This window comes from Hylobates moloch, unplaced genomic scaffold (assembly GCF_009828535.3).
Source record: "Hylobates moloch isolate HMO894 unplaced genomic scaffold, HMol_V3 SCAFFOLD_15, whole genome shotgun sequence".
Taxonomy (NCBI): domain Eukaryota; kingdom Metazoa; phylum Chordata; class Mammalia; order Primates; family Hylobatidae; genus Hylobates; species Hylobates moloch.
The window spans coordinates 93,594,079-93,608,268 of record NW_026652290.1 but is presented as its reverse complement, the minus strand read 5'-3'; the positions used below and the strand labels follow the sequence as shown (position 1 = coordinate 93,608,268).

Genomic DNA, 14,190 nt, shown 5'->3' with positions numbered 1-14,190 from the left:
GCCTGTCAGGCCTGGAGCTTCCTCAAAGCAGCTCTGACGACTCCAGCCACTGTCATCTCCCCTCCTTGTGTCATGAGGACCGTGCACTTTGGTGCATGGTGACATTCAGTGGGGGCTGCTTTCCTCGGTGTGGCTGTGGGACCTTAGGCCCATGCCTCAGTTTCCCAACCTGGAAAATGGGCTGCAGAAAGCCACTTTTGCAGCTTATGTTCATCTCAGGCCAGGGAGGCCTTGGACAAATGATGTGAAGGAAGAAGAGAAAAATGGAAGACAGGGAGGGAGAGGGAAGGAAGGGGGCAAAGGAAGAGAGAACAGATGGAATGGGAAGGGAAGGGAGAGGGAAGGAAGGGAGAACAGATGGGATGGGAAGGGAAGGGAAGGGAAGAGGGAGGAAGGAAAAGGCTGTGCACCTCCCCACCCAGGTCATCACCAAGGGATAGGTCCAACATTATTATTTCAGAACATGCCAGCGCTGTCGAGGCTTAAGAAATGGGTGATGATTTGCATGCAATTTGCATGTAATTTGCATACTGTTTGTTAAATGTCAAAACGCCCTGAAAATGCTTTCTTCCACCTCCACCCCCAGTTGAGAAGCGGGAAACCCTTCCCCCTTTCCTCCACCAGCTCCCGGCATGGGTTGGGGACACCTCAGTTCAGGGGCTACTGGGGCACTACTCCAGAGGGTGGTGACATTGGGCAAGCCGAAAGCCATCTGTAAAATGGGCTGTTATCCCGGCCCCTGAGCAGTGAGGCTGTCAATCTTTTTTGTTTTGTTTTGTTTTTGAGACAGAGTCTCACTCTATCGCCCAGGCTGCAGTGCAGTGGCACAATCTCGGCTCACTGCAACCTCTGCCTCCTGGGTTCACGCCATTCTCCTGCCTCAGCTCCCAAGCAGCTGGGATACAGGCGCCCACCACCAGGCCCGGCTATTTTTTTGTATTTTTTTTTTTTTTTTTTGAGAAGGAGTCTCGCTCTTTCACCCAGGCTGGAGTGCAGTGGCACGATCTCGGCTCACTGCAGGCTCCGTCCCCCGGGGTTCACGCCATTCTCCTGCCCCAGCCTCCCGCGTAGCTGGGACTACAGGCGCCCGCCACCTCGCCCGGCTAATTTTTTTCTATTTTTTAGTAGAGATGGGGTTTCACCGTGTTAGCCAGGATGGTCTCGATCTCCTGACCTCGTGATCCGCCCGCCTCGGCCTTCCAAAGTGCTGGGATTACAGGCGTGAGCCACCGCGCCCGGCCTTTTTGTATTTTTAGTAGAGATGGGGTTTCAACGTGTTAGCCAGGATGGTCTCAGTCTCTTGACCTCATGATCCGCCCGCCTCGTCCTCCCAAAGTGCTGGGATTACAGGCGTGAGCCACCGCGCCTGGCCAGCTGTCAATCAAGTGAGACAGGGCTCCAAAAAGACATGCACAAGTCCTGACACGGAGTACGGACCAAGGAATGGAACTGGGGAGATTATCAAATGCCCCATTTTCTTGCCAAACCCTGACGGAGGCAGGTCCCTGAATATGCACAAGGAAATGAGGGCAGAGGGGACCCAGGCTCTAGATACATGCATGTGGCCCAGCTGTTAGCAGAGGCCCAAACCACGCATGAGCAGGGATCTGGGCTGCCTCCCCCTGCTCTGTGTCCCTGACAACCTCCTTGGGCCTCAGTTTACCCTCTGCAGAACAGAGAGCAGAAGACTCTGCTCTAGGAGGAGCTCCAGGGGGCACACAGTGGGTCTCTGGGGACAAAGTCCTGGGTTAGGCACCAAGGGGAGAGGTGGAGGGGGACAGGAAGACCCTCCTCCAGGCACACCCAGGGGCCAGCAAGACCAAAGTCATTCTGCAAAGCAGCTCCAGCAGGTCTGCCTGCCGGAGTGAAGTGGGGCTCCTCTCTCTTCCCCTCCTTCTCCCCCTCCTCTCGGCCAAGAGGGAGTTGGAGGGTAGATGCCCGAAGTTTGGCAGATGCTCTGAGGGGAGGCAAGCAGGAGCCCCCGGGGCCAAGTGCCATCCCCGAGCTAAGCAAACGCACAGTCTGCGCGCGGCCGTCCCCGTGGTGGTGATTTACTATCCACCCGTCCACGCCCTGAGTCCTGCGGCCAACAGCACTCTTAATTAAAACATTGTTTCTTCCCAGGCTCCGGCGCCTCCGCCCATGGTGCCCGGAGAGTGAACATGGCCCTCGAGGACACACGTAGCCCCTGCACCACCTCCCCAAAGACCCTCCCCAGGGGCTGCGCAACAGTGACTTGGCTGCAGGTCAGAGGTGCAACGGAGGCCCGGCACACTGCCCTGAGGGTCTCCACCCGGAATTCCCACAACGCACTCCCTGCAATGCCCCGCAATGACCTCCCACGCCTAGGCCCAGTTCCCCACCCCCAGATCCTCGTCCTCTTGGCCAGAGTTCTTCAGACCCCCTCCCCCGCCGCCCCAAGACCCTATGCAGACAACGAGTCATCCGGATTTAAGGGGAAGGGGGAAACCGACCAGGGGGTGGGCACGGGTGCCTCCTGGGGAGGTATTTGGGGGTGGAAATGGGGCGCAGTTGGAGGCCTGAGAAGGAGCTGGGATGTCCGCATCTCCCCGCTTAGTCATTGGAGAGTTCGGACAGGACTGGCTGCACAACCCCCAGCCAGGGCTGTTCACTGCACAAAGGGCCTGTGGGGGCCCCAAAGAGGGCTAGGTGCTCTCTGGCTGGGAAGGAGGGAATCTGAGAAGACTTCCTGGAGGAGACTTTAATCCCAGGTGTATTGGAGCTGCAGAGAAGAGGCTGAAAAGTGCTCCAGGCAGGGGGCACGGCTTGGGCAAAGGTGTGGCTGGGAGAATGTCCTGGGCAAGAGGGAAGTGCCTCTGAGCGCCTCTCCTGCCCTCTCTGTGCTTCTCTTCTTGCGATGCCCTCTGGCTGCCCATGGGAGCTTTCCAAGGTGACACAGTGCTTTCCACTGAAGACAGGGCACCCAGGGCCCCAGGAGGGGAGCAACAACCTCAAAGTCACACAGCAGAGCTGAAAGGCTCAAGGCTCCCTCCCGATAGGCTGGGCAGGGGCAAAAATGTCCTAGGTCCATGTCAGGGACTGGGGCTCCAGCAGGAGTGTCTGAAGCAGTGTGCATCAGCTGGTCAGGCCAGGGTTTCACGGTCCACCTGGGAGCCCAGACCCTGGAACAACAGGAGGGGAAGGGTAAACCCGTTTCAATCCAGGCCCAGGGAAGGGTGAAACACCAGTTCTCGAGCCATTTGTCCTTTCCTTTACCTAACATCCCTGACAAAGACAGTGACTTCTGCAGTCATCCCCTCCTGTGGATGTCCCTTGTGTCCTTTAAGAGGAACAGGGATGGCCCCTGGTTAATTTGGCTGTTTTCTTTTCTTTTTCTTTCTTATTTTTGAGACAGAGTCCTGCTCTGTCACCAGGCTGGAGTGCAATGGCGTGATTTCGGCTCACTGTAATCTCGGATTCCTGGGTTCAAGCGATTCTCTTGGAACTTGGCTGTTTTCTGCCACCTGATGGCAGTCACAGGAATTGCAGGCAAAGAGTGCAGTAAAACCAAATCAAAGCTCAATTCTTCATTGTAAGGAGACAGGTAACAGAGCCCAGAGAGGAGAAGCAATTTTCCCAAGGTCACCCAGCAAGTCAGGAGCAACCCGGCTCTGGTCCACGTGTTAGTCCAAAAAGAAATGAGACATCAAGGCCATGTCCCTACCCTAGGGGCCAGAAGCATAGGTGTATGGACGGGGGTGACGGTCAATAACATCTGTCTCTTCTCCTCTCTGGGCCTCGGTTGCCCCATCTATGGTCTCCACAATCTCTAAGGTCCTTTCTCTTTCTCAACTACTACAATTACTTACCTGGAGTGAGATCTAGGCTCCCGGGAGGCGGGAGAAGTGCCTTCCAAAAGTGCCCTCTGCCCCAGCCTATTCCTTCAGCCAGTACCCAGGTCCCCTCGGTCATGGCTCTGCCTCCTCCAACCCAGACTATCTGAAAGAGGGAGACAGAAAGACACAGGTTGCAGGAAAAACACAGCCCTTGCCTTGGCGTTCGAGGCTTCCCTATTCTGCCCAGTGTCTGGCTGGTGCCTCTTCCTGCCCCCTGCCAGGGCTCACTTCTGACCCAGAAATTCCCTCCCCTGCATCCAGGCACCGCTAGAGCTCCAGAAAAATATTCTGAGCAGCCCAATCCTTGCCTCCAGAGGCAATACATCTCACTGATATTTATTGAGCACCTACTATGTGCCAGGCACTGAAGTGGGAATCCAGCAGTGAACAAGATGGACGGCAGTACCCTCACAGAGTTTATAGTCTACTGCAGGAGACAGGTGAAAAAAATAAGTAAAATGTAGAGAAGTCGGCTGCTGACAAGTGATGGGGAGAGAGAAAGCAGGGGATGGCGTGAAATAAAATTTTATTATTTATTTATTTAGAGACGGAGTTTCACCCTGTCACCCAGGCTGGAGTGTAATGGCATGGTCTCAGCTCACTGCAACCTCCGCCTCCCGGATTCAAGCGATTCTCTTGCCTCAGCCTCCCCAGTAGCTGGGATTACAGGCATGCGCCATCATGCCCGGCTAATTTTTGTATTTTTAGTAGAGACGGAGTTTCACCATGTTGGCCAGGCTGGTCTTGAACTCCTGGACTCAAGTGATCTGCTTGCCTCAGCCTCCCAAAGTGCTGGGATTGCGGGTGTGAGCCGCTGCGCCTCGCTGGAATGCAATTTTAAACAGGATGGTCAGGGAGGGCTGCAGGAAGAGAGGGAGTTGGGGACCTGAGGGAATAGCATTCCAGGCTGAAGGAACAGCCTGTCCAGAGGCTCTGAGGCAGCGAGGAGGCCTGTGTGGCTGCAGCAGAGCGAGCAAAGGGAAGAGAGGGAGCAGGAGCAAGCAGGGAGGGAATACAGCAGGTCATCCAGGGTCTTGCAAGCCTCAGGAAGGACTTGGGCTTTGACCCTGAGGGAGGTGGGAGGCATGGAGGGCTGCCGGCAGAGGAGGGACAGGCCCCGACTCAGGGGCTCACAGGCGCCCTCTGGCACCTGCTACAGGTAGGACAGACTTGTAGGGGACAAGAGCAGGGGCTGCGGACCTAGGTGGGGGTGACTGGGCTGGGCCGGGGTTGAGAAGTGGGAGGATTATGGTTAGACTTTGAAGGCGGAGCTGATGGAACCAGCTGAAGGACAGATAGAGGGGCTTGGGAGGAAGAGAGGAATAGACTGATGCCAATGAAATCAGAATAATAACAACTGTTCCCACTAATGGAGCAGGGAGAAGGTTAAGTGATGAAGGGCGTGGCTTTAAAGCTGGGTTTAAACCCTGGCTCTGCCCCTTCCCAGCTTAATCTTACTCTGCCTCAGTTTCTCCACCTGTAAACCGCCAAGGATAATGGCACCCGGCCGGGCATGGTGGCTCACGCCTGTAATCCCAGCACTTTGGGAGGCTGAGGTGGGCAGATCACCTGAGGTCAGGGGTTTGAGACCAGCCTGGCCAACATGGTGAAACCGTCTCTACTAAAAATACAAAAAATTGGCCGGGCGTGGTGGCTCACACCTGTAATCCCAGCACTTTGGGAGGCTGAGGCAGGCAGATCACAAGGTCAGGATATCAAGACCACCCTGGGTAATCCCAGCACTTTGGGAGGCCGAGGAGGGCAGGCGGATCACGAGAGATGAGGAGGTCAGGAGATTGAGAGCATCCTGGCTAACACAGTGAAACCCCGTCTCTACTAAAAATAAAAAATAAAAAAAAATTAGCCAGGCGTGGTGGCAGGCACCTGTAATCCCAGCTACTCGGGAGGCTGAGGCAGGAGAATCGCTTGAACCCAGGAGGCAGGGTTGCAGTGAGCTGAGACTGCAACACTGCACTCCAGCCTGGGCGACAGAGCAAGACTCCCGTCTCAAAAATAATAAATAAATAAATAAATAAATAAATAAATAAATAAATAAATAAAAGCATCCTCGCCAGGGGACAGCGGTAAGGCCACATGAAAAGCCCCTAGCATCTCAAAGGCTCTCAAAGCATGACCATGACTGAGTGCCTGCTGCCCCCCGTGACGACCTGTCTCCCTGCAATGCTGCTGCCTCGAGGCAGAAAATGTTGTCACTACTGCATTTCACAGAGTGTAGAAACAGGAGGTGGCAAGAGAGGCTGGGGGAGGGAGAAGAGGGGGCCCTATCTACCCGGAAGTGAGAGGGGGCCTGGCAGGTTTGTCCCGAACAGCCCACGCAGCTTCCCTCCCCCTAGGGTACCATCTGCGCTGACAGGTCCCAAGTGTTTTTCTCATTTCTCAGATGGGGAAGCTGAGGCCTCCCCAGCTGCTGCTGCACCATCCGCTAGTAGCCCCTGCTCTGCCTCTAGAGGTCTGGGAGTGTTCTGGGGAGCTCAGAACCCATTCGATGCCCAGAGAGGGTGGGTTAGCTGCCTTGGGACACACAGCCAGTGAACAGCAAAGGCAGATAGGGGCCCCTGTTTGTTGGGGAAGACAAAGCTGGACTCTGCCATCAACCCCAGCTGTGTGTGTGGTCAGGGATGGGGCAAAGGGCAGGGCATTAGGACAGGGTGGGAGCCCAGAGGAGGTTGAAACTCTTTTTGTTTTGAGACGGGGTCTCACTGTGTTGTCCAGGCTGGAGTGCAGTGGCGCAATCTCAGCTCACTGCAACCTCTGCCTCCAAGTTCAAGCAATTCTCCTGCCTCAGCCTCCCAAGTAGCTGGGATTACAGGCGCATACCACTATGCTTGGCTAATTTTTGTATTTTTAGTAGAGACAGGGTTTCACCATGTTGGCCAGGCTGGTCTCGAACTCTTGACCTCAGGTGATCCACCCACCTTGGCCTCCCAAAGTGCTTGGATTACAGGTGTGAACCATTGCACCCAGCCAAAACTGTCTCCTCTGAAGGCTTCTGTTCTCTGCCTCCAGCATGGCTCCCTGGGACCTCACCCTGGTCTCCTGTCTCCAGCCCTCCCCCCATCACAGTCTGTTCTCCCTGCTGCAGCCAGGGGTTGAGCATTGAGTCAGGTCCCGTCCCTCCTCTGCCCACAGCCCTCTATGGCTCCCACCTCCCTCGGAGTCAAGGCCCAAGTCCTCCCTGCAGTCTGCAAGGCCCTGCATGAACTGCCCTGGCTCCTCCCCGACCTCCCTTCCTCCCTCTCTCCCCCTTGCTCCAGCCACACGGGCCTCCTCGCTGTTCCTCCAACATGCCAGGTGCAGTCCTGCCTCAGGGCCTTTGCACAGGCTGTTCCTACTGCCTGGAACACCTTTCCCTCACTCTCTGTTTAACCACCTCCTCCACATCATAGCCTGACATGTCACCTTTCCGGAGAGGCGTCCCCCAGTCACTGACCCCCTCCACCTTCCCTGCGTCCCCCACAGCGCCAATTGCGAGCTGACACTCTCCCGTGCTATTATTTGGCTCTAGGCTCTGTGAAGGCAAGATCCGGTCTCTCTGGGTCACTGCTGAATTTCAGTGTCCAGCATGGAGTGTGGCACACAGTAGGCACACAATAAATGCTGACTGTGTACTGCATAATTACAGTCTGGACGTCTGAGGGTCGTCCAGCCCCCAGACCTCATAGAAGGTACACTGCCAAGAACACCCTCTCCTAGCCCCAAGCTCTGAACCTCCATCCCTCATCATCCTCTCAGTCTCCCCGTCCCCCCTAAGATCTTCCCTCAAGAGGGCCTGGGGAGGGGGCCTCTCCCGCCCCCACTGCAGCCCCAGGCTCCTGCAACAGGGTGGCATCTGAGGCTCCTGCCCTCAAAACATCAACCCAGGCTTGGTGACTCAAGCCTCTAGAGGGCTGGTGAATGTGACCCCCATAAAATCCAGGGTAATTCATACGGCCCCTGTCCCTCTCCTGTTCAACGCTTCCAAGGTGGTGGTCCCAGGCTCTGAGACGAGTCCCCGCCATCTTAACCACCTCACGGCCACCCTCGACCCATTTCCCAGAGCTGCCCCAGCCCGGCAGTGAGCTGTTCCCGTGGCCCCAGCGCCCTTCTCTGCAGACCCCTCCCTGGGCCAGAAGACGCCCCACTTGAGGGTCATCTTGGCCAGGGGACCTCTTTGGGGACCCAGATATCCGAGTGTGAGTGTGGGTAACAGACATTAGAGTGGGACTGTGGGAAAGATAAGGGAGTAGGGAGAGACCAGAGAAGGAGGAGAGAGACAGAGCTTCAGAGAGAGAGAGAAAAACAGCAGACAAAACTGCACAGAGACACCAGAGAGATAAAGAGAGACAGAGACAGACACACATGTTGAGACACACAGCGAGAAAAAGAGCAGAGACCAAAATAACAGAGACAGAGACACAGAGAGAGACATACACAGCGGGAAGAGAAAGAAATGGACAGAGACACGCAGAGAAACAGAGAGACAAAAGAGACACACAGAGAGAAAAACAGCAGAGACAGAAATGGAGAGAGACAGAAACGGAGAGACACACAGAGGAAAGAAAGCAGAGACCAAAATGGGCAGAGACAGAGAAAGAGACAGAGACACAGAGAGAGATGCGTGCACACACACAGACAGCAATGGACAGGGACACAGAGAGACACAGAGAGAAAAACAGCAGAGACAGAGACAAAGGGACAAAGAGACAGAGAGACAGGGAGAGAGACACACACAGATAGACACAGAGAAAAACAGAAACAAAAATGGACAGAGAGACAAAAGAGACAGACACAGAGAGACACAAGGAGAAAAACAGCAGAGACAGAAATGGGTAGAGACACAAAGAGACAAAGGGAAAGAGAGACAGAGACACACACACAGAGGAAAAAAGCAGAGACCAAAATGGGGAGAGAGACAGAGACCAGAGAGGGAGACAGAAATGAGAGAGGGAGACAGAGATGAGGGAGAAACAGGGAGGAAAACGGCAGAGAGAGAAGTGGGCAGAGACGCAGAGAGACAGAGAGAAGAGAGACAGAGACAGAGACAATCACAGGTCACAGGCAACCAAATCATCAGGGAAAGAAATAAACAGAGGCAGAGATGGAGAGAGACACACAGAGAGGAAAAAACAGAAACCAAGGCCGGGTGCAGTGGCTCACGCTTGTAATCCCAGCACTTTGGGAGGCCGAGGCGGGTGGATCACGAGGTCAGGAGATCGAGACCAGGGTGAAACCCTGTCTCTACTAAAAATACAAAAAAATTAGCCGGGTGTGGTGGCGGGCGCCTGTAGTCCCAGCTACTCGGAGAGGCTGAGGCAGGAGAATGGCGTGAACCCAGGAGGCGGAGCTTGCAGTGAGCCAAGATTGCACCACTGCACTCCAGCCTGGGCGACAGAGCGGGACTCCGTCTCAAAAAACAAACAAACAAACAGAGACCAAAATGGGGAGAGAGACAGAGACAAAGACAAAAGAGAGAGAGATGAGGAGACAAAGATGAGAGACGCAGAGATAAAAGAGACAGAGACAAGAGACAGAAACAAAAGAGGGAGACAGAGATAAGAGATGGAGATGAGAGAGCCACAAGAGAGATGAGAGAGACAAAGATGAAAGAGACAGAGATAAAAGAGACAGAGACAAAAGAGAGAGATGAAAGAGACAAAGATAGGCACAGAGATGAGTCAGAGACAAGAGACAGAAGAGAGAGATGAGAGACAGAGACAAAAGAGAGAAGAAGAGAGACAGAGATGAGAGACAGAGACAAGAGAGTGACAAAGATGAGAGTGACAGAGACAAAAGAGAGAGAGGGAGAAAAACAGCAGAGACAGAAACAGGCAGAGAAACAGACACAGACAGAGAGCCCGAAAGCAAGACCCGACACCGGCAAGGCAGGGTCAGGAGAGAGGCCGGGCGGGCAGCGCGAGGTGGGAAAGCAGTGCCGGCCCGGGAGGCCGCCTTGGGCGCCCGCCTCCCCCGCCGCTCTCCGGGGGTCCCCAGCCGCCGCCCCCGCCCCACCGCACCCCGAGCCCCGCGGCCACCTGGGGTCGCTGACGAGCAGCAGCACCGAGCCGTCCTGCAGGCGCGCGTCGCGCACCGTCTGGTGGTCGTCCAGCCGCCGCGCGTTGTAGTAAAAGGCGCGCTTCCAGGAGCTCACGCCCTGGCCCACCAGCTGGGCGCGCAGGTCGCTGAGCGTGTCCCGCGGCCGCACGGTCAGCGGTAGAAGCAGCGCCTCGTCCGCCAGATGCACCTTGATGTGGTAGCGCTTCCAGCGCGACAGCCCCCGCCGCAGCCCCTCCATGGCGCCCGCCCGGCTCCGGCTCCAGCTCTGGCCCCGGGCCCCCAGCGCCCCGCGCACCCGCCCGACTAGCCTGGCCGCCCGCCCCCGCCGCGCCCGCGCTCCGCCCGCCCGGACACGCCCGGCACGCAGTGGGCAGGCCCGGCCCGGCGGGGCGGGGCGGGTGCCACGGTCCCCTCAGGCGTCCGCTCCCCACTGCTGGCTCCAGAGTGCGCCCAGGGGTCTAGAGGCGGGGTGGCCACGCACGACAGAGCCATCAGCGAGGTCATCCCAGCCAAGGAGACGCGCGAATGTCCAGGGGGTTACATGGTGGAGGCGCCAGGGAGGGAGGCTGGGAGGCCACTTTATTTGATCTTTTTAAGGCCAGAATCTCACTCGGTTGCCCAGGCTAGAGCGCAGTGGCGCAATCACGGTTCCTTGCAGCCTTGACCTCCCGGGCTCAAGCGATCCTCCCGCCTCAGCCTCTCGAGTAGCTGGGACTACAGGCGCTGCCACCAAGCCCAGCTCACTTTTGTAGTTTTTGTAGAGACGGGGCCTGGCTGTGTTGCCCAGGCTGGTTTTGAACTCCTGACGTCAAGTGATTCTCCACCTCGGCCTCCCAAAGCGGTGGGATTATAACCCTCAGCCACCACGCTCACCCTACATTAAAAAAAAAAAAAAAAAAAAATTACTTTTACGCCAGGTGCAGTGGCTCATGCCTGGAATCCCAGCACTTTGGGAGACTGAGGCAGGCGGATCACCTGAGGTCAGGAGTTCGAGACCAACCTGGCCAACATGGTGAAACCCCGTCTCTAAGTACAAAAATTAGCCAGGCGTGGTAGCACGTGCCTGTACTCCCAGCTACTCAGGAGGCTGAGGCAGAAGAATCGCTTGAACCCGGCAGGCAGAGGTTGCAGTGAGCCGAGATTGTGCCACGGCACTCCACAGAGTGAGACTTGTCTCAAAAAAAAAAAAAAAAAGGCCGGGTGCGGTGGCTCACGCCTGTAATCCCAGCACTTTGGGAGGCCGAGGAGGGCGGATCACGAGTTCAGGAGATCCAGACCATCCTGGCTAACACAGTGAAACCCCGTCTCTACTAAAAATACAAAAGATTAGCCGGGCGTGGTGGCAGGCGCCTGTAGTCCCAGCTACTCAGGAGGCTGAGGCAGGAGAATGGCGTGAACCCAGGAGGCAGAGCTTGCAGTGAGCCGAGATTGCACCACTGCAGTCTGGGCGACAGAGCGAGAGTCCGTCTCAAAAAAAAAAAAAAGAAAAGAAAAAAAGAAAGAAAGAGGGAGACAGAGGAAGAGAAGAGAAGAGAAGAGAAAAGAAAAAAAAAGAGAAAGGCCGGGTGCAGGGGCTAACGCCTGTAATCCCAACACTTTGGGAGGCCGAGGTGGGCGGATCACCTGAGGTTGGGAGTTTGAGATCTGCCTGACCAACACAGAGAAACCCCGTCTCTACAAAAAATACAAAAAAATTAGCCAGGCGCGGTGGTGGGTGCCTGTAATCCCAACTACTCAGGAGGCTGAGGTAGGAGAATCGCTTGAACCCAGGAGGCGGAGGTTGTGGTGAGCCGAGATCAGCCATTGCACTCCAGCCTGGGCAACAAGAGGGAAACTCCGTCTCAAAAAAAAAAAAAAAAGAAAGAAAGAAAAGAAAGGAAAAGAAAAGAAAAGAGCACCTGCTAAGTGACAGACAGTCTTCTAGGTACTTTATTGGGGTGGGGGAAGCATCTCTTATTTTTCTCATGACACTATAACTTCCTATTTTACAAGTGAGAAAACTGAGGCATAGAGAAGATAAGGGATTTCCCAGAGGAAACAGAGAGAAAAATGGCAGAGCTGGGATTCAAACCCAGGCCACCTAGCATTAGCAGTTTTGTTGTAATCCATTCATTACACAGACATCCCTTTTTTTTTTTTTTTTTTTTTTTTAAAGAGACATGTTTCACCTGGTTGGACCATGGCCTGACTCGGACCAGCAGGCTCTGCTCCCCCCCCCTTCCGTGAGCCACCGCGCCCGGCCTCGGCCTGTTTTTTTTTTTTGAGACAGAGTTTCGCTCTTGTTGCCCAGGGTGGAGTACAATGGCACGATCTCGGCTCACCGCAACCTCCGCCTCCCAGGTTCAAGCGATTCTCCCGCCTCAGCCTTCCCAAGTAGCTGGGATTACAGGCATGCGACACCAAGCCTGGCTAATTTTTTGTATTTTTAGTAGAGACAGGGTTTCTCCGTGTCGGTCAGGCTGGTCTCGAACTCCTAACCTCAGGTGATCCGCCCGCCTCAGCCTCCCAAAGTGCTGGGATTACAGGTGGGAGCCACTACGCCCAGCCCACAAACATCACTCTTATACAACCATGAGAGTTCAGATGGAGGTTTCTAGTTATTATTATTATTATTATTATTATTATTATTATTATTATTATTGAGATGGAGTCTCACTCTGTCACTCAGGCTGGAGTGCAGTGGCAATAACTCGGCTCACTGCAGCCTCTGCCTCCCAGGTTCAAGCGAATCTCCTGCCTCAGCCTCCTGAGTAGTTGGAATTACAGGTGTGCGCCACCACGCCAGGCTAATTTTTGTATTTTTAGTAGAGACAGGGTTTCACCATGTTGGCCAGGCTGGTCTCGAACTCCTGACCTCAAGTGATCTGCCTGCCTTGGCCTCCCAAATTGCAGGGATTACAGGCGTGTGCCACCACGTCCAGCCTTTTTTTTTTTTTTTTTTCCTTCAGATGGACATTTTAAAGATAACTCAAACCAAATTAAATTCCAGATGGCCCCTTCAACCCTTGCCCTCAGCGAAAGAAACTATACAACTATTAGGAGAAAACATAGGAGTTAAAAATAAAAATAATCTGGGCTGGGCACGGTGGTCACGCCTGTAATCCCAGCACTTTGGGAGGCCGAAGCGGGAAAATCAAGAGGTCAGGAGTTCGAGACCAGCCTGGCCAATATGGTGAAACCCTGTCTCTTGGCCGGGCGCGGTGGCTCACGCTTGTAATCCCAGCACTTTGGGAGGCCGAGGCGGGCGGATCACGAGGTCAGGTGATCGAGACCACGGTGAAACCCCGTCTCTACTAAAAATACAAAAAAATTAGCCGGGCGTGGTGGCGGGCGCCTGTAGTCCCAGCTACTCGGAGAGGCTGAGGCAGGAGAATGGCGTGAACCCAGGAGGCGGAGCTTGCAGTGAGCCGAGATTGCGCCACTGCACTCCAGCCTGGATGACAGAGCGAGACTCCGTCTCAAAAAAAAAGAAACCCTGTCTCTACTAAAAATACAAAAATTAGCCAGGTGTGGTGGTGCGTGCCTGTAATCCCAGCTACTCGGGAGGCTGAGGCGGGAGAATCACTTGAACCCGGGAGGTGGAGCTTGCAGTGAGCCGAGACCACGCCATTGCACTCCAGCCTGTGTGACAGAGTGAGACTCTGTCTCAAAAAAATATAAAAATAAAAATAATCTTACTGTGTTAAAGCATATTAAACCCAGAAACTGGCCGGGCGCGGTGGCTCACGCTTGTAATCCTAGCACTTTGGGAGGCCGAGGCGGGCAGATCACGAGGTCAGGAGATCGAGGCCATCCTGGCTAACACAGTGAAACCCCGTCTCTACTAAAAAATACAAAAAATTAGTCGGGCGTGGTGGCGGGTGCCTGTAGTCCCAGCTACTCGGGCGGCTGAGGCAGGAGAATGGCATGAACCCGGGAGGCGGAGCTTGCAGTGAGCCAAGATTGCGCCACTGCACTCCAGCCTGGGTGACAGAGCGAGACTCCGTCTCAAAAAAAATAAAAAAAAAACCCAGAAACCTTTAATTAAAAGATTAATAACTGACTACAAATATAAAATTCCTACACACATATGCATATTAAAAAAATACTAGATCAACGGGCAACATCAAGGAAGAAAGTTTTCCAAAACATGACAGACAAAAGACTGATTTTCTTAATACGTAAAGAGCATCTGGAAATCAATAAGGATTAACAAGCCAATTGAAAAAGGGGTGAGAGACTGGGCACAGTGGCTCACTCCTGTAATCTCAGCACTTTGGGAGGCCAAGGTGGGTGGATC

General features: G+C 54.6%; 1 protein-coding gene across 2 annotated transcripts; it reads right to left on the bottom strand.

Moving 5' to 3' along the window:
- Positions 1–3,010: 3,010 nt before the first annotated feature.
- TINCR (TINCR ubiquitin domain containing) lies at positions 3,011–10,178 on the bottom strand. 2 transcript variants are annotated; one of them, XM_058429016.1, is made up of 3 exons: positions 9,890–10,149; positions 3,831–3,960; positions 3,011–3,143 (listed from the first exon to the last, which is right to left on the bottom strand). In XM_058429016.1, exons 1-2 carry the CDS (start codon positions 10,147–10,149, stop codon positions 3,957–3,959), a joined length of 264 nt encoding a protein of 87 aa, XP_058284999.1. In that variant the 3' UTR covers positions 3,011–3,143; positions 3,831–3,956. The 2 variants fall into 2 exon arrangements, with proteins under 2 accessions (XP_058284999.1, XP_058284998.1); XM_058429015.1 differs by lacking the exons at positions 3,011–3,143; positions 3,831–3,960 and adding an exon at positions 4,367–4,681 and having other exon boundaries at positions 9,890–10,178.
- Between the last annotated feature and the right edge of the window lie 4,012 nt (positions 10,179–14,190).